Source organism: Sander vitreus, chromosome 20 (assembly GCF_031162955.1).
Source record: "Sander vitreus isolate 19-12246 chromosome 20, sanVit1, whole genome shotgun sequence".
NCBI classification, from domain to species: Eukaryota; Metazoa; Chordata; class Actinopteri; order Perciformes; family Percidae; genus Sander; species Sander vitreus.
Window position 1 is genome coordinate 10276088 of NC_135874.1, and position 24088 is coordinate 10300175.

The 24088-nt window shown below is 40.8% G+C and overlaps 2 protein-coding genes across 2 annotated transcripts; one reads left to right on the top strand and one right to left on the bottom strand.

Moving 5' to 3' along the window:
* Positions 1-369: 369 nt before the first annotated feature.
* On the bottom strand, positions 370-10284 carry acvr1l (activin A receptor, type 1 like). Its single transcript, XM_078277522.1, has 10 exons — positions 10128-10284; positions 9302-9385; positions 7898-8158; positions 7543-7754; positions 5441-5540; positions 4528-4674; positions 3736-4011; positions 2967-3164; positions 2641-2771; positions 370-1782 (listed from the first exon to the last, which is right to left on the bottom strand). Exons 2-10 carry the CDS (start codon positions 9372-9374, stop codon positions 1651-1653), a joined length of 1530 nt encoding a protein of 509 aa, XP_078133648.1. The 5' UTR covers positions 9375-9385; positions 10128-10284; the 3' UTR covers positions 370-1650.
* A 3130-nt stretch (positions 10285-13414) lies between these two features.
* Positions 13415-19631, top strand: otomp (otolith matrix protein). The gene is made up of 9 exons (XM_078278113.1): positions 13415-13599; positions 13816-13952; positions 14165-14267; positions 14545-14730; positions 16482-16656; positions 17631-17698; positions 18791-18975; positions 19299-19470; positions 19621-19631. The coding sequence occupies exons 1-9, from the start codon at positions 13509-13511 to the stop codon at positions 19629-19631; spliced, it is 1128 nt and encodes a 375-aa protein (XP_078134239.1). The 5' UTR covers positions 13415-13508.
* The last annotated feature ends 4457 nt before the right edge of the window (positions 19632-24088 follow it).

Sequence of the window (24088 nt, forward strand, 5' to 3'; positions counted from 1 at the left end):
TTTTAACCTTGCTGAAGGACTGTTGTCCTTAGCATTAATTTTAGCTAGGTGAACCTAATAAACTGGCAACTGAGTTTATATCTTTTTTTTAAACTCATTGGAGTGTGGACTGGTAGCTGAAGAGGTGCCAGTTCATCTCTTAGGCAATGCTGAGGTTCCCTGGAGCAAGGCAATGAACCCCTAACTGCTCGGAGCACCTGGCTTTGGCAGCCCCATCTCTCCACAACAATATTGCATGTCTATAGGTCCTTTTTGTGCACGTGTGTATTTCGGGCCTGTGTGTGTACCAAGGGAGTGGAAAAACTGAATTTCACCAAGAGGAATAAAGTATATAACTTAAAAACAGTCTGACTAATCATTAGGCAAGAGTGCAGTTAATGTTTTATTACATATAAAAAAGACAAAGCAAAATCTTTTTCTAAAACAAACCCAGCATTTGTGAACATTTAGGCAACGTTATCTGTTTAAAATGAATCTTGAATAAAACAGTTTCCAAATGAATACAGTGTTTTTCTTGTTATTTAGGCAACTTGTACAGTGTGGCATGATGGAAGATGAGAATTAACGGAAGCCCACCTCGCTAAATAAAACAACTTTACCTCCAATATCTTAAAAAATGTCAGCTCTAACAAAAAAAGTCCTTTATTTCTCTCTTCTTGCACAGAAGAGCCACAGCGAGTTTATGAAGTGTGCCAGACAGAGAGGATTATATTCTTATTATAAGATACAGACTAATGCCTTTTGGCAGGTACTTACTGCGTGCCTCCTTAAGGAATCACCAGGATAATTGTATATCTGTAGTATTTTATCCTGATTTATTCCATTCAACAAACAAGCTTAGCAAGAACAATTCCCTAGCTTTTTCCCTCTACTGCTCAACAACTCTTTGCTTTCTAGCTCCATTAATAACAATATGGGGACAGAAAGTCCAGGAGAGTAAATGCCTATATATGTATACAGTCCATTTCACGCACAATCAGTCTTAGATATTCTCAGTAGTTCGGTAGCAGTGGAGACTTAATAAATATACTATTTTTAGTTTCAAAACAAAGATTCTTTTTGGCTCTTTTCCTTTTGTAAGTGAACATATTGTTGTGGTCTGTAGTGTGTGTCTTTGAAGAATAGTTGGCATGTTCTAATAAAGCTAAGTGAGTAAAACACTTCTGATTGTCTCTGAGCAGAATGACACGGCAACATGCCAAAAACACTGCCTGGGGATCAGAAAATGAATTGTAAGAGACACTCAGTGCACGTGTGTGTGTGTGTGTGTGTGTGTGTGTGTGTTTGTGTCAGTCTTAATGGGTGTTGAAGCATTGTTATGGAGTACTACAATATGCCATCCATGTGCTTCACACTCAGTAACAGTCTACAGTTTAGGTCAGTGCGGGCACAATGGCAACTGGTTTGTGTCCTGTAACAAAGGCTGGCTTATTCAGACAGGATAGGTCCGAACATCTGTGTGGGCTTCCAGTCAGAGAGGGGGATGTCGGTGGCAACCACAGAGAAAATGACGGAAGGATGAGGCTGCATGACACTTGAACAACTCTTTCCTCTGGTCTCTCCGTCTGTCCCCTTATCATCCTCTCGTTTCACAATCACTGGGCTCTTCTCTAAGCCGATCCCTGACATCAGGCAGTGGCCTCTGAGGCTTCACGACTCCTTGCCCTTCTCCAGAGAGCTGTGAATCTTGTCCAGAGTTTTCTTGATGCGCAGTGCTGTCAGCCTTGCAGAGGGGTTCTGGTACCAACACTCCTTCATAAGTTTCACCAGAGCAGAGAGAGTCTGAGAGAGAGAGAGGGGAGAAACAGAGGATAAAGAGGATAGGGAAATAAAAGGAGAGTCCTGCAGTGATACAGTGAGAGGAAACTTTGCCCTCAATGTGACTGCAAGAGCTTTTAGATGTGTAAGGGCATTCTGGGAACTAGCGGATTATGGCTATCTCACTTGCATTGGTACCAATCTCTTTTGCCTAGCAATTTACAGTTGGGAGATCAGCACTGACATCTTGACATTTTAGGAAACATTGATGTGGAGATGAAATTAGTCAACTTTTTTGGCTTCTGCAAATAAAATTGCCATAAAAAGTGCTAGTATAGTATGCTATAAGTATGGCATACCATTATGTCAGAAAATAAATTGTCATAGTATAGTATGTCAGAAAAAAACCTCATAGTACAGTTTGCCATAAAAATGTCAGAAACAAACATCAATACTTTAATATGTCAAAAAATGAGTAAAGAAACGTCATAGTATAGTATGTCATAAAAATGTCATAGTGAAGTATATCAGAAAAAATATAGGGTAACACTTTACTTGAAGGTATCTACATAAGAGTGACATGACACTGTCATTAACACATGACACTGTCATTAACACATGAACCCTAACCATAACTCTAACCCTTACCTTAACTTGTCATGACAAAAACCAAATGATACTTACTAAAAGAAGCATTATGTCATAAACGTTTATGACTTGTTTATGTCATTTTCATGACAGTGTCATGTCACTCTTATGTAGATACCTTCAAGTAAAGTGTAACCAAATATAGTATGCCATAAAATGTCATAAAAATTTTTTTAACGGGCACTGCACTAGTTGATTTAATACAGTATAAGTAAAAAAAAAACTAACACTTACAGGATCAGAGAACCAACGATTAGGAATGAAAGGCCTCTGCTGCTCCACACACACCACCTTCCTCATGTCCTCGAAGCTGGGGTCATTTGGCACCTGATCGTAGAACGGAGGCTTGTACTCCTCAACGATACCTGGAAAGTCAAATTGAGATGATAGAAATGAGTGCAAGTAACAGGAGCAATAGGATGAACCAGTGGTAAATGCTCCCTGCTGACAGCAGTGCCTGAAGCCAATTTGAATTTACAATCGTACACAGGAATATAAGAAATTAGAGGTGATTGTTATTATGTCACAGTCCTAAAAATGCACCAATGCATGCCACTCACCATTGCTGTATGTGCGTCTTGCTATCTCCCACAGCACCAACCCAAAGGCCCAGATGTCCACCCTCTTATATGCATCAAAGCAGTCTGTCTGAATGGTCTCGTCCAGTACTTCAGGTGCCATGTAACGCTTGGTGCCAACCTTCGGATTGTTGCCAACATCCAGCAGGTTGTCTGCCTGGGAGTGGGTCACAGCCAGCCCTGTAACATGCAGTTACATACAGTATTTACAGTACATACAGTAGCAGGATTTAAAAAAAAGATCTGTGCTGATATAGAAATTCTGGCACGAATACCCACAAGGTAAAAGATGGACAGATATAGAGACTGTACAAAAGACCAATAAAAGAAGAGAAGACTGCAACTCAATGTACACAATGATAGTTTCCAAACATTAAAAAAAAAAGCTCAGAAAGAGATGCACTCGGCATATTTGTTTGATTAACATAATGTATTTTGATGTGAATCATTAAACATAACAATAAGACACCTGAAATATACCAATCTTTCTATGATCAAATATATCTGTGTAAAATGTCTGTTTACTAACGATTAGTAATGTCATTAAAAAAGTAAACATATTGTCCTGTTAATGCTACTAAAACATCTTCAGTAGCAGACAGCAACAAGTAGGTTGGTTTCTCTGAAGCATGAAGTGCTGGACAAGGACCTCTAACATGAAAGGTCTATAAAAAAAAAATTAAAAATTAAAAAAACTAACATTAATAGTAGTCGAAGTAGATAAAAGTAAAATAATGGACAACGGACTGACCCAGGTCTGCGATGCAGCAGCGCAGCTCCTTTGTGACCAGGATGTTTTTGCTCTTCAGATCCCGGTGTGCGATGGCCGGTTTCCCCTCAGTGCCGAAGATCTCTGTGTGCAGGTGCACCAGGCCGCACGCTATCGACGCCGCCATCGCCAAGCCCTCGGACGTCTCCACAGCAACTCGTTGCAAGTAGTCATAAAGTGAACCGTTCTCATGGTAATGGGTGATGAGCCACAGCTGGGTGCTGGAGTTGCGAGAAGTCATGTCTGACGCCATGAAACCTGGGAGGAGAGACGGGGGCGGCAGACAGACACGGCATACGAGATTTAAAAGATCAAAACGTGTATTACTTTCTTATTTATTTATTTGCTATTATGCTGGATTGCATTATATTATACAGGTGTTGCCTATTTGATTGCGTTCACCTCTATGTGTAACTGCTTTGAAACATAAAGGAGTTAAAACACGAGAATGTTAAAGGAAGCCGAGATTAAAAAAGACAAGCTAAGTGGAAAACACCCCTGCCACGTGCATTCAGCTTGAAAAGAAACAGAGATTCTAACTAAACACGTTTTTCTACAAGGCAATCCAAACTGCTAAACATTAAAAGCATTAAATCAAGATATGTCACATCCATGTTCTTGGTAACAATGCTAAAACCATAATCTCTGACAGGATTGAATGCAGTGAAGACAATGGGCGAAATCACATCTTTTACAATGACAAAAATGTTTTTTTCTCAATCAGCCTGTTCCCCCTTTACAATGGTCTAACATGTTTGTGTGAAACAGACTCACCCAGTATGTTTTCATGTCTTAGCAGCACAGTATTGTAGATCTCGGTCTCTCTGAACCAGGACTTCTCATCTCTCGAGGAGAAGATTTTTACAGCTACGTTCTCCCCCTGCCACTGGCCCCGCCACACCTCTCCATACCTTCCTTTGCCTGGAAAAAGGAGATGAGAAAAGGAGAAATTTAAAGACGTTGTATGCATTAAGAAATTTGAAAAGTGCTTTTAGGGTATTTTCATATCATTGTATGGCTAGATTCCCACTGCAGCTGATGGAGCCGATTTGTCTGAAACAGATCTGATGTTTCCACCTTAGCACTAAGCCACATTTTTCCAATTCCAAACTGGTACGAACTGAACTGCGTGGTACAAAACGGGATCTCAAGGCATGTGATCTACATACTTTCATTTGAATGCTTGAATGCCATGATAATGAGAAAACCTTTCATCACCAACCTAAGACAAGTGTTATGGTTTTAAACAAAACAACACAAACAATGAAAAGAATTACATGACTTGTGTTTTGACAGTTGCTTAGCAAGTCAAAAATGATGTGACCTCATATTATTGTTGCCCTCACATGATCAGCTGGACATCACTGTCAGATCTCTATCGATATACGGGTTACAATAGCTTTTACAATCTTCCAAAACATTGGTATAAACTGCAAACTGAAACTGAGCAGACGCAAGGATTACTGACACTAATGACAACAAATTGCTTTCTGTGCAAGTAAGCTAATCTGTACTGTAGGCTACATGTGGATTTTTTTGTTTAGTATGTCATATTTTATATCAATATTCTGCTGGTTATGACATGAATTACCTGCGGAAGGCTCTAATTGATCAAATCAGTTTCTCAATCAAAGAGATCTGAATCCAACTTGCAGATGGCCTGTGGACAGTGGTGTGTTATACGTACCTACACACTCCATCAGGCTGATCTGTCTGGCCACAGTTCTCTGGACGAGGAAGGGAAGACCTGAACCACTGCCTGATGTACACGAGTGGTCCAACAGGTCCTAAAGATGGACACGGATATCAGATTAGCTAGGATGGAAAACATTGTCTATTTACAATAAGTTATGACTTTGAGTGTGTAGGTTACTCAACATCCTTTACTTGGACTACAGACATTTGGCAGGGCTCCAGACTAACCTTTTGCCTTGGTTGCACTGGTGCAGCGGCCTTACACACGTCTTGTGTAGGCTATGAAATGTCTGTATCGTCAATGCGCTGCATTTTTATGAACTATGACATCTCTCGCCCAGGTCCAGCAGGCTCCGTCTCACACGCTTTTAGCCTACTCAACCAACTGAAGTTAGTTGCATTTAATAACTTCTAATGTGTTTTTCGCCGTGGCTGCCGCAATAACAGAGAGTTACCAGCGGAAACACTGGTACCAATACAGGTTTCCCTCTCATACTTAACAATATACAGCTGTGTTAATTACAATTAAAACTGTAGACAAATGTCAGCAGCAGCGGAGCTGTGTGTGCGTGAATGGGGGCGGGGCTGCATGGAGAGTAAGAGGAGAGATCCAAACACAGGCACGGCTTTACAGAAGGAATGGGTCATGTAACGCAACATTAAACCATATCGATATAAACGACATCGCTTTGTTCGTGGAGAGGCAGGGGATGTGAGGACGTTAGGTGCACCGGTGCGACCTAGGAAAAATCTTAGTCGCACCCTTACAAATTTTGGCCACATCTAGAGCCCTGTTTGGGACCTAATTAAAGGAGAATTCCGGTCAATTTCAACACGTAGCTCTGTTGTTTGTAAATTTGGAGTGCTGTCAGTAGCAAGAAAAACGAAAACAATCGGTGCTGCCTACACCGTGTTATCCTCCTGCTAGCGTTAGCACCCAACAGGCTTAAACAGGGCAAGTTTTAAACTTGTTTTTAGGCTCTTAACATGTTCAAAATGTCATTAAAAGTGCCTACCCATGTGAAGGGATTCCTTCCGAGTGAACACAGTGAATCTGACTGCAGTAGATGTGAAAGAAATGCATAAAAGTTCTGCTAATTCAGCTCTGTTTAGTTCTGGTGTTGAGACGGCAGTTAAGAGTGCTTAGGGACCGTCTACAAACTACAACACAGAAAAGAGATACAACAAAAATACGTAGGCTATTCATTTAATGATTAAATAAGGAGTTTGGTGTCTCCAAACTTACCTCAATTATAACTTGTCTCCTGCTAGTTGTACTACAGCACTTACTTTAAAAAAATAAGCATATGCCTATTTTTGAAAATATGTTTTTTTTTTTTTTTTTATCTCTTTTCGGTGTTGTAGTTTGTAGACGGTCCCGAAGCACTCCTTGCAGTATCAACACCGGAACTAAACAGAGCTGAATTAGCAGAACTTTTATGCATTTCTTTCACATCCACTGCAGTCAGATTCACTGTGTTCACTCGGAAGGAATCACTTCACATGGGTAGGCACTTTTAATGACATTTTGAACATGTTAAGAGGCTAAAAACAAGTTTAAAACTTGCCCTGTTTAAGCCTGTTGGGTGCTAATGCTAGCAGGAGGATAACACGGTGTAGGCAGCACCGATTGTTTTCGTTTTTCTTGCTACTGACAGCACTCCACATTTAAAAACAACAGAGCTACGTGTTGAAATTGACTGGAATTCTCCTTTAAGGCTCAGACAGAAGGAAACAATTGTGGAAATGGTTATGACCAATGCCAATAAAAATACAACAATATGACAGATTGTATTCACAGAAAATCATGTTTCTATCATATTTGAATGAATTCAATGTATCCATAGAGAACCATAAAACCTTTTCAAAAGTGAATTTGAAACAAGCAATGTTTAACTTAGCACCATATAAGGCAATACATTTAGATCAATGAAATCCTTCACCATGACCTGTAGATACCCTGAAAGTACCTTACCAATACAGATGCACATACTGTTAAAGCTGGGAGTGAGAAGAACATGTGAGATGGAATCTCGGTTTACTCTGATGCCAAACTCTTTTCATTGTTTCAACAAGAACTGCTCTTATTCTTACTGCTAAAGTGCTGTCTCCCACATTGGAAGTGATGAGGCCGTCTATGGCTCCCTGCTCAGTGTCAAATTCCTGCAGCCTCTGCAGACGGCCATGATGGAGCCTCCTGCAGGCCAAAACAGACACTACAGACAGCAGAGCCAGAACCACCACTGGACCAAGTACAAAGAGAGCTACGGTCACCACATGATACCGAACTGGCTCACCTTCTGGAGCTGTGAGCAAGAGTAGAAAAGAAACATGTATAGAGTGGATTAGATACCAACATGTCTTTTCTTTTGTCAGATTATCTAATAGTCACCTACAGAACATGATTTGTCTATTTGACAATTCACTTCCTTGCTAAAATTATATCAACCTGTTGGAAGCAGAGGCATCAGCGAACTCCTGGTGGTGTTGCCGTTGCACATGTCCTGGGAGCAGCAGAAAATGGCATGGTGGACGGATGGAGCTGTGGAGCAATGCAAACTGATTTTCTCCAACCCCTCCAGGCAGCCACGCTCAAATACCACCCCGCTACCACCTTTGCCAACTTTGACAGAGGAGAAGCATCGGGTACCATGGCACTGGGTAGCTTGGAGGCATTTCGGGCTATCACACAGACACACCAACTGTCCATCTGTGGAAGAGATGATGTGAGTTCAGCATAAACTCATGCTGTTTCCAGGGCATGGTAACATAAACAACATAAACAATGTTGAATATTTAAGGCAGCAAGCCAACAGAAAGACATCTGTCTCACCAACTCTCTTACTCTCGCAAGCTGCCCATCTGGCAAAACATAACTGTCAACTAAAAGACAGACGAGCTGCTATGGGCACTCAGTCACCAGGAGGATGGGATTTACACTGCGTCCAAAATTAAGTCTGTAGTCACATTAATGCAATAACCTTATATTGATTTTTAAGATGCCTTTGTCCAAGGTGACATACAAATGAGGTACAATCCAAGCCACAGCAGAGCAAGGAGAGGCCTTCTGGAGTAAGTGCCTTAACACTCCGCCCCACCTAACACAAGACTGCAAGTGCATACATTAACACGTTTTTCTAGGTGTTTGTGTGATGTTGCATGTCCAGAGCTTTGCAGTGGACATTGCCAAATGGTGGAATACATGGCAATTGTGCCACTTGTACCTAGTATAACCCAGTGGTGTAGTCTAATGTATTGTAGTGGGTATACTGTACTGTATATTGGCCAGAATCTGCCTTTGGGGGAAGGGGGCCATATCATAGCGGGGGGTCTGGGTGTCCTCCCCAAGGGAAGTTTTGAGCATCAACGTATTTTGTTTCCTCCATTTGGATACACTTTTATGCACCAATTTACGGTGGAAATACCTTTATTTAGCGAAGCGATTTATGTGAAGAAAAAACCCCCCACAAATGACAATTCAAAATATATCAAAAATATAATGGAAAGTATGTTGTTGTGGGTGATTGGGCATTTTTAAGTGGGTATATAGAAATACTGGAGCTTTCTTAGTGGGTATACTGCATAGACTACACCACTGGTATAACCTACTTGGTAAAAGAAAATGCCACAAAGTCTGAATGCACCTTAAACCTGAACTTAGCTCTGAACTCTATACATTTCAACCATAGAGATGGGTAATGGCTGCCCTTTTTATAACAGTTCTCACTAAAGATAAACAGCTGCCAGCCATATACGTAGTTGCTCATGAGAGTTTGAGTGCACAGCAAAACAGCAGATGAGATCAGTTGGAAACCAGTAAAACATAATGTGGAGAGAACATTGAGGACAATACCTGAGCCCTCGGCTGATGTCTGCAGGGCCTGCAGCAACAGCAGCAGAAGGACGTGGACACTGCAAGGACCCATGTTTCAGTGCACTGACAGAGGGAAGAAAGAGGATCCAGAGACAGTTTAAATGAGTACACTCTTGCAAAAAGGATGTTTTCTAAAGATCCCTGCCAAGGATTCATACAGTAAGGAGGCAAGAAATTATAATAGCTGAATGCTAATAGTCCTCTGTTTGTCTTTATCAATTCTTTATTTAAAACACATGACTGATTATGGAATAAACTACAGCCATTTTAGAACCACCTGGAATAAAATTACACTTAAGTTAAAATAATTAAATGTCTTTACCCTAACATAGTATATTCACGTGCTTGGTTAGTTAGTTATTGGTTAACAAGCTAATTATAACTAATAGCTTTAAGGTAACATTTGCTCTATTGGAGCCGTTCCTCTGCAAGTTAACAATGAGTGTAGCATTGGCAACAACTAACGTTAGCATAATAATAATAAAAATGTCGCTATCACGGTAACACCTTAAACGTCAATGTCACAGCCTCTGGTTTTGACGTAAAGCATACGACCAAGCAAAGCTATCTGCAATTACCCTTTGTAAACTTCAATGACTGTGGGCTTGGTTGTTTGCTGAAGCTAACAGGCCATTAACAAGCGGTTTTATTGGCCGTCCGCAGGCGCTTCGGAGGCGCCAGTCAGACAGACGGCTGCCCGCTGCTGCTGTTAGCCATGCAAGCTAAGCTAGCCGCAAAGCACAAGGCGCAGCCTGGCAACTGGGCGAGGACCCTCAAAACAGAGCGATAAAAAACATCCACATACCTGGCACACACGAAATGCGGCCTCTAACTCATTCTGTGATGTTTTTGTATCCCTATAATACGTTTAAATAATCGTATTAGCGTTGTTTGCGATGCAAGAAGCAGCAAGCAGGACCACAGCCCAGCCCACCCACTGGCTGTCTTCCCTTCCAGCTACACATGACGTCTCCAAAACATTATCGAGATGCATTGTGGGGCAGTGGAGTCCTCCAACAGGTTGTAGGGTCTATAATACATCCATCGTTGTAGGCTAAAATAACCATAACATCAGTGATTTAGGCTACATATATAGCAATACATGAGCTTTATATGACAATTCATTAGGAACGATTTACTTTGCTTCATTGCTTATGTCTAGTTAGTTGGTACTCATCCTTCAGTTTCAGTTACATTTTAAGTTAAATAAAAAGTTAAATATAAAACGAATTCAAGTAATACCATAAATGTGCAGGGAGAGTAAAAAATGCAGCAAAGACTCAGATTCATGACTCATAGCCTACCTAAATAATGTAAAACAATGTTCACACTGTCAATGACATATATGACTACTACAACATTTAAATACTTCTAGATACATTGTTGTATGACTAGGATTTCAATACCACTATCAGACATATCAGACAGTCAAACCCTCGACTCAGACAACCATATCAGCTTCAGGGAATATTAGGGAGAAGACATGGAGTATATTGTAATTTTAACTCTGAAAAATTCTCAAAGTCCAGTCTGTGTGGGTGAACATTCACTTGGCAATTTAACACTTATACAGTAGGCTACAGCCCCACAAGGATTTGGAAACAAGACTGATTATAGGATCCAGGAACAGGACAGCTACATAGAAAGTTGGACGTTTTAGCTAAATTTAGATCAATGCTTTATTCTCTATGAATCATCAATCAGCGGGTTTGTCTACGGTGGTCCTGAAGTGCAAATCACAACAGCAAATAAAAAAACGCAACAGCAAATCATAAAACACAACGGCAAATAGGAAAACAGAACGGCAAATATGAAAACACAACAGCAAATATGAAAACACGACAGCAAATCGGAAAACACTTCAACAAATCATAAAACACAACGGCAAATAGGAAAACACAACAGCAAATATGAGAACATGACAGCAAATATGAAAACACGACAGCAAACAGGAAAACACGACAGCAAATAGGAAAACATGACAGCAAATAGGAAAACACTTCAATAAATCATAAAACACAACGGCAAATAGGAAAACACGACAGCAAATAGGAAAACACGACAGCAAATATGAAAACACTTCAACAAATAGGAAAACAAAACAGTATTAACTTCTACCGGAAAAGGTAGGGCCTATCTAGCAGAGGACGGAGCCTCCTGATTGGACTGACGGACTGTCTCCCTGTTAAAAGTAGGCGCGTGTTTTTCACCTCTCCTTCCTGTTAAAAGACAGACAGTCCGTCTGTCCAATCGTGTTTTCCTATTTTCTGTTGTGTTTTCCTATTTGCCGTTGTGCTTTCCTATTTGCTGTTGTGTTTTCATATTTGCTGTCGTGTTTTCCTATTTGCCGTTGTGTTTTATGATTTGTTGAAGTGTTTTATGATTTGTTGAAGGGTTTTCATATTTGCTGTCGTGTTTTCCTATTTGCTGTCGTGTTTTCCTATTTGCTGTCGTGTTTTCATATTTGCTGTCGTGTTTTCCTATTTGCCATTGTGTTTTATGATTTGTTGAAGTGTTTTCATGTTTGCTGTCGTGTTTTCTTAATTTTGCTGTCGTGTTTTCGTATTTGCTGTCGTGTTTTCCTATTTGCCGTTGTGTTTTATGATTTGCTGTTGCGTTTTTCTATTTGCTGTTGTGATTTGCACTTCAGGGCCACCGTATTTGTCATATGAGACACTGCCTGTTTATTCTGAGTGACAGACCACATGAGGTCAAGGATCACTATTTGCATGACAGATAAAGGCTTCGCCTGCTTTTAATAATAGATAACTAACCCAGACTTGATTAGATAGCAATATATAGCAGTGAATAAGTATAAAATATGTTAAATTATTACGTGCCATGTTTCCACTGCCAAGAGACATGATTTACATGAGAAGAAACACAGAAAGAAAAAATACATATCAGGATTTCCTGCAGTGTTTACAGTAATAGTGGAGGCAGGCCACCATATCTGGAACAAACACTAATATCATAAGAAATGAATGCACTTTTGTGAAATTAAACATTTATTTTTAGTGGAAACCAGCAGTGGTGCTGTTTCACACAGCAAATGCCATATATTTATGGAGTGAGGCTGGTTTTCAGATCCTTATCTACTAAACAAAATTGATTGTGAGACAAGAAGTGTTATTTGGGTGGTTAACCACCCCTGTTTGCTCCCACTGTATTTCATTATGTATACTATTTGACTGCTTGATTAAAAAAGAAAAAAAACAACCTGTGTGCTTCCTTGTCCCTTCACCCATGCATGCTAAGGATCAAATACCACCCCCCCCCCAAAAAAGAGCTCTCCTTCCTAAAAATCTTCATGAAAACTAAGATGACCCTTTATCTCCCAAGCAATCATGCAGATATGTCATTGCATAACACTGCAACTAAAAGAAGGTCCAGAAGATTTCAGAGAAGTTAATTTTGATCAACAAACTTTACCTCTGTGTGTGTGTGTGTGTGTGTGTGTGTGTGTGTGTGTGTGTGTGTGTGTGTGTGTGTGTGTGTGTGTGTGTGTGAGTGAGTGTGTGTGTGTGAGTGAGTGTGTGTGTGTGTGTGTGTGTGAGTGAGTGTGTGTATCTAAAGAGAGAAAAAGGAGAAATGTATCAAGTAGCAGATATGTATTCCCTCCACTGGGTCCTGTGGCTGCGAACAATAGCCAGTGCTGTTTGTTCTTGCTTACCTGGGGCTTTAGTCTCCAGTGAGTTGGAGCAAGACCCAGCCAGTATCTATTCTCCACGAGCACGGCTCCAGCACAGAGACACATTGTCCGAAGCTTTTTTAATCAAAGACCCTGGGTCAACACTCTGTGCCAGGTGACCTGAACTGCTCCGAGCCTACGTGTGTCTAACACTATCCTCTCCACTGGGGATAAGTCTCAGTGGATAATTGGAGGAGGAAACACTATACTGCTATCATGAGATGGAGGAAGGATTATACACTGAGGACTTTGACTTTTAAGAGGAGGGGATAGAGGAATAATGTAATGTTTTCTTCTTTCTATATCCAGCCTACCTGCCTTATTCTCCCACCTTTTACCCTCTCACCCCCTGTTTCTCTCTTTCTGTCTCAGGACCAGGTTACAAGAGAGGGAGGGGGTAGCTGAGTGATTTTTTTGCCCTAATGAAATCCACCTGCTCCTCATCTCTGTTGTATTAGAGAGATTGTCCCAAGCAGGTTGCCTACCAGAGCCGACATGGAGCGTCTAGAGAGAAGACTGCCTGTAGCTTTCCTCCTCTTTCTGCCTCTTCTGTATGTCAGCTGTGTCTCCAATAAAAAAACGACAGGTACAAAAGAACGTCAATTTAAGACTATTTGTAGATTACATTTTTTTTAATAGACTTGTCATTAACTATAACTTAGGTGCATGTTTAAAGTGATGTTTTACATGATTTAGAAAGTGCAGTTTGGGGTGTAGTTATGAAACATTTGCAGGTGCACTATATGTTCTCCAGCATTTCATTTTCACTTAATTTGCAACTCTTTCCCACTGTTTTGTTCAGTATCCTGGTGTGTATTGTCGGACGCTGAAGAGCAGAAGTGTCTGGATTTGGCCGGGAACGCCACAGCTCAGAATATAAGAGGAACTTTGCTATGTGTCCGTGGCCTGAACACCAGAGACTGTATAAACAAAATCAAGGTACCTGAAGAAAAAGGGGTGGGAAAGAGGATTGACCAGTTTGCAGTATATTAACTATGACTATTTTCACCTTTATTAATTACTCAAATTCAGATACATGTCATGTGAAATGTTTCAGCTGCAATGAACAAACAAAACAAGCAGCTTCTGTATTTTTTGTCAGACAATTTTTTTGTCATTTGACATTAACAAAATAAATGTGTTTTTGTCAGAATGGGACAGCAGATGCTGCCTCCATATTTGCAGATGACATCTATGCTGCTGGCTTCTGCCACGGCCTTGAGCTGGCTGCAGGAGAGTCACACAACGGAGTAGGTAAGTCACAGGTTTGACCTTTACAGCAGGTAATAAAGGAAAGCACTGAAGCCTCAGCAGATTAACTAATGTAAGTCACTGAACATGGTTATACCCAAATAAGTATGTTCAGGTTGCTAGAGCCACATATACAGTGTGTGGACACAATATTATTATTTGTGTCTTGTACCTTTATTAAACATTTTCTTACTTTCCCCCCCATGTTCCCCTGATCTGACAAATTATTCCCACTTGCTTTCCCTCCCTGCTGTTTTTTTCTCCCAAACCCTCCCTCCAGATGGTTTGAGCTACTATGTGGTGGCGATGGCACGTCGCTCCTCCTCAGACCTTTCCCTGCTGGAGATGCACGAGCGCAGCTCCTGTCACCCCGGAATACGCACCACAGTGGGGTGGACTGTTCCTATTGGCTACCTGGTCAACACTTCCCAGATCAGCATAGGGGAGCAGTGCAACTTCCCCAAAGGTGAGACAGAGCGGCACGGGAATAGGGGCAGATTGAGGCAGGAAAGGTGAGGGGATATATAAGTGTATGTGTGTGTGTGTGTGTGTGTGTGTGTGTGTGTGTGTGTGTGTGTGTGTGTGTGTGTGTGTGTGTGTGTGTGTGTGTGTGTGTGTGTGTGTGTGTGTGTGTGTTTGTGTGTAGGGATGAAGGAGACTGGAGGTAGGAGGAGAAGAGTCAGTTAGAGAACAGTGCATCTGTCTCTGTAAATATGTGTGTGTGTGTGTGTGTGTGTGTGTGTGTGTGTGTGTGTGTGTGTGTGTGTGTGTGTGTGTGTGTGTCTTTGTGTCTGTGTGTCTGTGTGTCTCTGTCTGTGTGTGTTGATGTGTGGAAGCTATATGAGAGGTTCAGGGGGAGGAAGGATGAAGTAGTGATGTGGAACGAAGAGTGCAGGGATAAAGGAGACTGAAGGTAAGAGGAGAAGAGTCAGTTAGAGAACAGTGCATCTGTCTCTGTAAATGGGAGTGTGTGTGTGTGTGTGTGTGTGTGTGTGTGTGTGTGTGTGTGTGTATGTATGTATGTACGTGTGTGTGGGGGGGGTGTAACGATGAAGAGAAAGACATATTGGAAGATCGTAGTTTCCTCAAGAAGGGGAGAAAGAAGAAAGATAGAGAAGATGAATATCTTTCGAAGCATAAGGCCAGCATATATGTGAAACCAACAATGAATTGATCCCACTTAACAAATATTGTCTTTGTATTTAAATGATATATCTTAATCCTCTTTGCCACAGAGCTCCATTCTTGTTCAGAAACTATATAAAGCACATACATGCCAAACCATATTGTTGCACTGGGTGACATGTTCCTTTGACATGATAAACATCAGCACTGTAGTTTATTTTGAGTCTTGCTACCAAATATGTATTAATCTGCATCCGAAAATGGTCAGCTGAATGTTACAGTAATACAGCAAAATAACTCGAGTTTTATTAGTGTTTGCAACCCATTTTTAAAGTTTTACATCCTCAGTAGGAACAAATGTGTTTGGGGCTGAGAGCTGCAGGGTAGCAGTATTCAAACGTTTTGAGAAATTACCGTTATTCGTTGACAAAAAGATAAAGGAAATAAATACGTCAAATATATATGTCAAATTACTTTTAAAAATGTGCAGCTACCTTACAGTGTTATTTCCAGTCTGGTTCTTATGTTCTTTATATGGAAGCATGCAGGAAAAAAAACAGCATTATTGACGTGTCAGTTAACACTAGATACAACACTACAAAATAAGACAAAATAAAAACACCTTATAAGACAATTATCAATTACATTAATCGTTAAAAAAATCCAACAGATTATTACCAATTGAAATTTGAAGACCTTAACTAATGTAACTAAGGAGTATTTTCATTATCAATAAAGCTGCCAATTTATTTTTCAAAATAAAATTTGGTATATAAAATGTGTAAAGTTGTTACAGTTTCCTAAAGCCAAGGTGCAATCCAAACCAACAAAACACATAACAAAAGTTAGAAGCTGAAACTTAAAAAAAAACGTTTGTTTTTTAATCAATTATCAAAATTGTTCCAAAATAATTTTGTATATATTGATCATTTCAACGTTTTTCGGCTCGAAGGGTTAACTTTAGTTTAACCCTTTTTTTTGAGAGTACACTTGTAGTGGCTAATTGGAGGAATGGCTTTTTAATTAAAATGAATTATCCTACTTTAACCTTTCCTATACTTCTTCTAACTAGTTATTTGTCTTTTTCACCAGCCATCGGCAACTTCTTCGGTTACAGCTGTGTGCCGGGTGTCAAGGACGCCCAGCACGACCCGAGAGGCATCAACCCCAAGAACCTGTGCGAGGCCTGTATAGGAGACGACAACGACAGACACATCTGTGCCAACAACCACAGAGAGAGGCACTACGGAGAGGCAGGGGCGCTGAGGTACAACACTGACACTAATAACATGGGGAAATAATATGCTAATGGAACCCAGAGGTGAAATAGTTGTTACAACTTCTGCCTCTGTGTACCCTACTTTATATCTAGTACAGCCTGCTGTCTCCATTAAGGCAACCTAGCAATGAAAGCGCCCTGTTCTCAATCAATCAAACTTTATTTATAGAGCACTTTAAAACAAACAAAGTTGACCAAAGTGCTGTTCAGAAGAATAAATAAAAGGCATAAAATACAAAACTCACACAGGCATAAAATACAAATTAAGAGACATAAAACATGAGAAAACAGCTGTCATAGGCCAAGGAGAAGAGGTGGGTTTATAAGGAGGGATGTAAAAACAGTCAGTGAAGAGGCCTGTCTAATGGACAGAGGCAGATTGTTCCACAGTTTAGGAGATGCCACAGCAAAGGCACGGTCCCCTTTGAGCTTATGCTTTGTTTTGGATACACCCAGGAGCAGTTGATCTGTTTAGTTGCTGAGCTAATCAGTTCTGGGGAAAAAAAGCTAATATAGTGATGATGGTAAATACACATTGATGAATGAGGAATGACCTGAGTGAGTGTTTTAGTCAGAAGACATAAAATATGTACATAACATTCATTAAAACAGACTGCAAACAGAACTTTTTAATGTGAGTTTCAAGTCTCAATGCCTGCATGTGAAAATGATTTGATACACATATATATTACTGTGTCTTACAGTGTGGTTTTGCTCAGTAAAACGGCCTTTGGCGTAGCAGTTAAGTGTGTTTGAGATGAGAATAAAAAGGGCTACAAGGGCTGTTATTAAATCTTGAAGTGTAACAATAGGCGGCAGAGGGAATTTATTCATGGTCTCCAGAGTCATGCTGTTACAGAAAACACATTCCTAAGTGTGCTGATTTCCACTTTATTCATCTATTTATAGATTAAATGTGTCTGATTATTTGATTATTCGTTTGTTTTATGTTTTTCTTTCAGGTGTGTGGCGGAGAACCTCGGGGATGTGGCCTTTGTCAAACACACAACAATCTTTGAAAATTTGGACGGTGAGTGTTAATGTGCATTTTAGAGACTACACCACCGGTTATATAATGATATCATTTTAGAATTTAAATGATTTATGATGATGAGGTTATTTGGGGCCAGCAGAGAGAGAAAGTGCTTGTCTGTGTCAAGACACAGGATGTCAGTGTTTCACAATTTTCAATCCAGAATACAACGAATAGATTGCACAGTTTATGTGTTACATTATGTGTGTTTGTCACACAGAGATAGACAAACTGACAGATAGATAACAGTTAAATAAAAGAGAACATAAGTGAGAAACAGATATAAATACAGACAGTGGATCAAACATTTTGTCCAGCTAGAAAATGCCCTAATTCTTTATTTGCTGCATCTGCTCCTCCGCTTTGGGCAACATCCACAATTAATGGTGATCATTATCAAAGTCACGCTACACAGACTCTGCTGGTAGAAGAAGCAGTTTAACGCTGGCTCCACAAACACTGTAAAATGAGCTGTTTAACAAAGCATGCTTTCTCATATGGTTCAGAAATGTCCCAAGTTAGACCAATTAGGAGGCCAAGAAAACACAGGAGGTTTGTGCTGTTTCTCTAGAAAGGGAGAAAGTAGCTTCCAGGTGGTATATATTTTGCCTTCATTTGTATGGCTAAATGTGGTTTTTGTGTGCTTTTTAAATTCTTAGGTGGCCAACCAAATGTCTCAAAATGAAAATGTTCTCATCACAGGCAGATTTAATAAGCTGTACTGTAGCTACCTAGTGTAATTTGTTAGTGCTAATTTGTATGCTAAAACATCCCCGGTTAAGTAAGATAGTTTAAGTAAGATAAGAAGATTACGAACATACTGTGTAATCCATTCCTTACACTTTTTTATTTTTTTGGGGGGATTTGGAGAATCCTAAGAATAACACCAACACCAACTCTTGACATACACAAAATAGTTCTTAACAAAGCCCCATGCACAGTGGTTCGGCGTGTGGACAAATCCAAAGCTTGATAGGCCTGCCAACGTCGGGGGATGGGGTTTAGCTGGTGGTCAATTTATTTTTTATACTTTATTAGTTATTAGTCACATTTTCATTTTTAGGTGGAATAATAATAATTACCTCTTAGGTAAGAACCAGGAGTCCTGGGCCCTGGATCTGGAGCTGGAGGACCTGAAGCTGCTGTGCCCAGATGGAACCGAGGCGGGTCTGGATGAGTTTGACCGATGCCACCTGGCAGCTGTCCCCACTAACGCTGTGGTGGTGCGCATGGAGGACAAGTGTCGCGTCTGGAAGTACCTGGAACGTTTACAGGTGGGTGCAGACAGAAATTGCATCAGCCATGTGCGAGTGTGTGTTATTCTCCAGACATATGTGTTTATTTCTGTCTCATATCTCTGTGGTGTCTGGTTTATGGATCAGCACATCTCAGAGCGCAGGTATCTGCTAAACTGTCATCCTTCTTCCTTACTGTGTATGTGTGGGAGAGGCCAGGATGACTGATACGTCCTATTCTGATCCCCTGGCTACACGCTCACACAAACCAAAAAAACACATACACATGTACATAGAGCACGCTGATGCACATCCATGCCCTTATGCATTAAGTCCTGTCACGCACCTTCTCTCTCCTGCAGAATGCGTTTGGCAACGCCACGGAGGGCTTCCGTCTGTTCAGCTCAGCAGGCTACGGCGAATCCGATCTGCTCTTCAATGATGCCACCCACCACTTGCAGAGGGTTCTGGGTAGCTACACCTCTTGGCTGGGCCCTACTTACACTACCATGCTGCAAGCCTTTGAGTGTGAGGGTAAGAGTGATGGTATCTTTTTGCTTGTGTGTAAAAGTGTGTTTATATGGATTTGCTGATGAAGCGAGTGGCTGGAGGAGTGTGTTTTCCTTTGTGTTTGTCTGTGTATCTACAGCAGCTGTTCTCATGATTGCGCTTTCCCTCCAACAGGCTTCTGCTGAGCCGGAGCCGAAGGAAGACATCCACCGCATCAACTTCCACCCCCTACCACTGTCTCCGTCCTCCCTTTCTGCCACTCCATCTTGCCATCTCTCATTTTCTATGCTTTGCTTCTTGTGTTTGTTTTCTCCCTGCATTTCCCCACCCATTCTCTATATCGTTATGCCCCCCCCCTCCTCCAACCTAGTGCTTCACTTGCAGGTTAAAAGAGTTGTAGTTCTTATGTTGTTGACAGATGGTGTCTCTTTTTTTTTTTTTTAAGAGGGGTTTGATAAAGATTTTTAGTGCAAATACCCCATAACCATACAACATCACCCCCAATATTGATTTATACATAATTACACAATTGTGTCCTTCTTGTTGCATTAGCCTAAATGTCAGTATCACCCATACACCCCCCACAGGGTCTGTCTCTGGCACTGAACAACTAGGGTGCTATTAACTTTGAGCTTAGAGGTCTCAGTTACTGTGTGTGTGTGTGTGTGTGTGTGTGTGTGTGTGTGTGTGTGTGTGTGTGTGTGTGTGTGTGTGTGTATAGACTTTTTTTCCCACAGCCATTATTGCCCTAATTGGCAGTCTGGCATATCATACTGTTTGTGTGTAAGTGAGAAAAAGTGTGTGTCTGTAAGTTTATGTGCCTATGTGTTAGTGTGTTGATAGGATTGCTGCTTTCCCATGGCTTGTATAGCTTAGGACTTTGGATCACTGGTTTCTCACGTCTGGTATGGTGGACCGGACTATGCCAGCTCACAGTGTATTGTTACACTATACGGTTAGGAGAAACTGGATTAGGGCTTGGGCTGCCACCAGTGACCCCTGAGTGAGTCTATATATATATTTTTTTTTAAAGCTTTGATAATTTTCTCATCTGTTAAAACATTTGCATCAACCAAAACTCCCAAAATGTGCTCTCCAATACCTACTTTGTCTGTCTTGCTTCAACACGTAAAGGAATACAGTATGTGGAATACGTTTTTCTCCAATTTATCATTTATACTTTAAGATACCAATGGAAAGACGTTGATAATGACAGAACTAAACTAACTAACAGGAAGATGTCCTAGACACGGTGTTACAAGCGGAAATTAGTCAGTGCAGTGTGTAATATTATCAAAGAATTGTCACGAAGAAGAGTATTACTGAATACTACACTATGAAGAAATGGTGATTGTGAGATATTCAAGGAAGGGTAATTCAAGAATCACGTTTAGATCATCAGCATGTTTAAAGCCTCACTTGACCTACAGAATTGTGTACTGTAAAATGTACGGACTGTTCTGGGCTTAAGTTGAGTCTATATCTTTATTATTTTCACGTTCTGCACCACAGAGCTTGGCAATAAACTGATGAACCGGATGAAGTTCTCCTCGCCAAATTGTGGTTTTTGGCCTCATTGTACTTAAAGACATCCAACGAGTTAGAACTAATACAACAGATACAAATGCAGGATATTTACAATCTTGCTGAGGCTATGGCATGCTTTTGCAGGACTCTGTTTTGAAAAAGAAACCCAACATCTTCTTTTTTAAATAAAATCACATGTAATAAAATTACATTACGTTACATTTTGGCTCCTGATGGCAAAAAACAAAAAGAAACATAATAAAATATGCCACAAATATTGAGAGAAGCAATATTTTTCACCTCATTTGCGAAAGGTGAAAGGCATATCTGTTGTACTAATTCAACTTTGGTTTGTACCATTGGTGTTGTTTCTGCTGTTGTCTGACAGGCTTCAAATTATGTAAATACTCCTTATAGCTTGAGTGTGTAGTGTTGCAAACCTTCTCTTTTTTTTCAACCAATTAAATGAATGATGATAAAGAAATAATCCTCTCTAGTCCTTTTGAGCTGACTTCTAATTATCCTGAAACAGCTGCATGATATCTGTGTGGAAATGAATTATGCTTGAAATCATCTCTCTCGGTCCATCTCACACTCTCTTTTCCCGCTCTCAGTCTTTCTGCCTCTCACACACACACATTCACTCAGAAATAGGCTGTATGCTGGAAGGAGAGAACGAGGGGAGGAATTAGGACGTAGAGAAATAGAAAAAAAGGAAGGTCACACACACACACACACACACACACACACACACACACACACACACACACACACACAAAGACCTGCATACAGAGACTCAGGTGCTCACTCAGGTAGAGAGAAGCACCTCCCAGGTAGACAGGTGAATCAGGGACACCAAATCATCATAGGTGGTCCCCACGAAGAGACAGACCTCTACTGAGCATGCACCAAATGGCCCTGCTGGCACTGCTTCACCTCATTTACAACATTAATCCTTTAGAAGAAGTCTGTGGCTGTGACGGAGTACCATTTAGCAGCGAGCAGATACTGTAGATTAAACTGCATTGCAGCAGAGTGCTGCAATCACTCCCAATCCTCAGCTCTCTTGCTGGCCATTTTGCTGTAATGCACAAATAAAAACAACTAATGTGGCATCAGTACAGCCCTCTCAACCATGAGTGGTTTGTAAGAGAGGAAAGTGTGCCGATATACCACTGGTGGAAATTACCTAGTAATTTAATACATTTGCACTTACATAAACAGCATAAAAACAGATCACAGAAGTGAAATAAGATAAAGTCTGAGAGATCAAAAAACCATAGACCTCCACCAAATGATAGTACTGTAATAACCTAATCTAGTCTAAACTTAATCTAAATGAACTGGCAAAATAATACATGAAATAAACATATTTTGACTTAAAAACTGTACTTTGATGTATTTTCATTGTATGCCCCTCTACACTTCACATTACACTACACATTTTATTTTTTTTACTTCTGCAGCGGTGTATTGAGATTTAACTAAACATATGGCTATCCTATGAAATATGAATATGATACTGTAAGTAAAATGTTTGGTAACGGTACGTTAAATATTAACACTTTATGCCACTTCTACTACTCCTACTTTTTCAAAATGAAATATTGTACATTTTACATTTATCTGACATCGATTGTTAGCCTACTATTCACTCAAGCAAATTTTTCATATAAAGTAAATGATCAACTTGCAAAATATGACTCATTGCTATAGATTTAAGTACCCATTAAGTAGTTAAAATTGGCTCCACATTGAAAGATTACACAAGTAAAATGCTGCTCATAATTTAATGCATCACTGATAACAATCTACTAATATAGTATAATGCTATTCTGCATAAAGTACTTAAACTTTTGATACTTTCGGTACTTCTTAATGCAGGCCTTTATTTGTAATGGGGTATTTTCCGTGTAGTATTGCTTAAGTAAAGGATCTGAACACTTGTTTCACTACTGACTAAAATAACACTCTGAAAGGGGCCATTTTAAATATAGAGCACTTTTGTAGCCTACATTTTGCTGCAAATACTTGATCATTAACCCTTAAACTTAAGTAAAGGTACTGAATACTGATTCCAGTGCTTGTGGATGCCATTATGTCTACATACAAAAGTGTGTGAGGATGCATGTTTGTTGGGAAGATTTGTGTTTGAATCTGTGCAGGCGTGTCATCTTGCGTGTTTGTGGGTGTCTTTATCGCCGCTGACACGGGTGACGGCACAGAACTGGAGACAATTTGACCGGAGGTTGCGAGGCGAAAGCGGCAGAGAAGAGAGGGATGACAGTGATGGAGGGGGAGAAGAGGGAAGAGTGACAGGTAATCCATCAAAGGCGTTACTGTCATTATTCAATTACCACCCATCCTTAGCACTCCTGATAACCCCGACACACACACACACATACACACACACACACACACACACACACACACACACACACACACACACACACACACACACACACACACACACACACACACACACACACACAGGCTACATACCCACACATGCATGCAGTAGGAAGTTGCATTGAAGAAGCGGATCCACTAAGACAAGGTGGGCTTGTGCTGTGTGGGTGGGGAGGTGAGTCAGGGCACTGGGCTTGGCACTGGTTCTTTATATGCTTTTAGTGCAGCAGACCCTTGAATCTCAACTCCTTCCTCTCTCATGTCCTCTACTCCCCCCTCACCTCTCTCATCCTTCACTTTTTCTTCTCCTCATCTCTCTTCCCCTATCGCCTCTTGCTCTCCCCTTTTCCCTCCCTGTCTAGTTCCCACCGTATCCACCTTTCCCTCTTCTCCTCCTCCTCCTCCCTCTCTTCCTCCTCTTCTTCTTCCCCATCTACACAGTTCATTCAGTCTCCTGAGCCCAGAGCCGATAAGGAACATGGAGTATGATTAGACACCACTAACACCAGGCTTATCGCTCTGCTCCCATAACGCTCCCCAGATCACTTACAGTACACAACAAAAGCCAAGCAGCACACACACACACGCACACACACACATGCACACACACACACACACACGCACACACACGCGCACACACGCACACACACACACACACACACACACACACACACACACACACACACACACACACACACACACACAC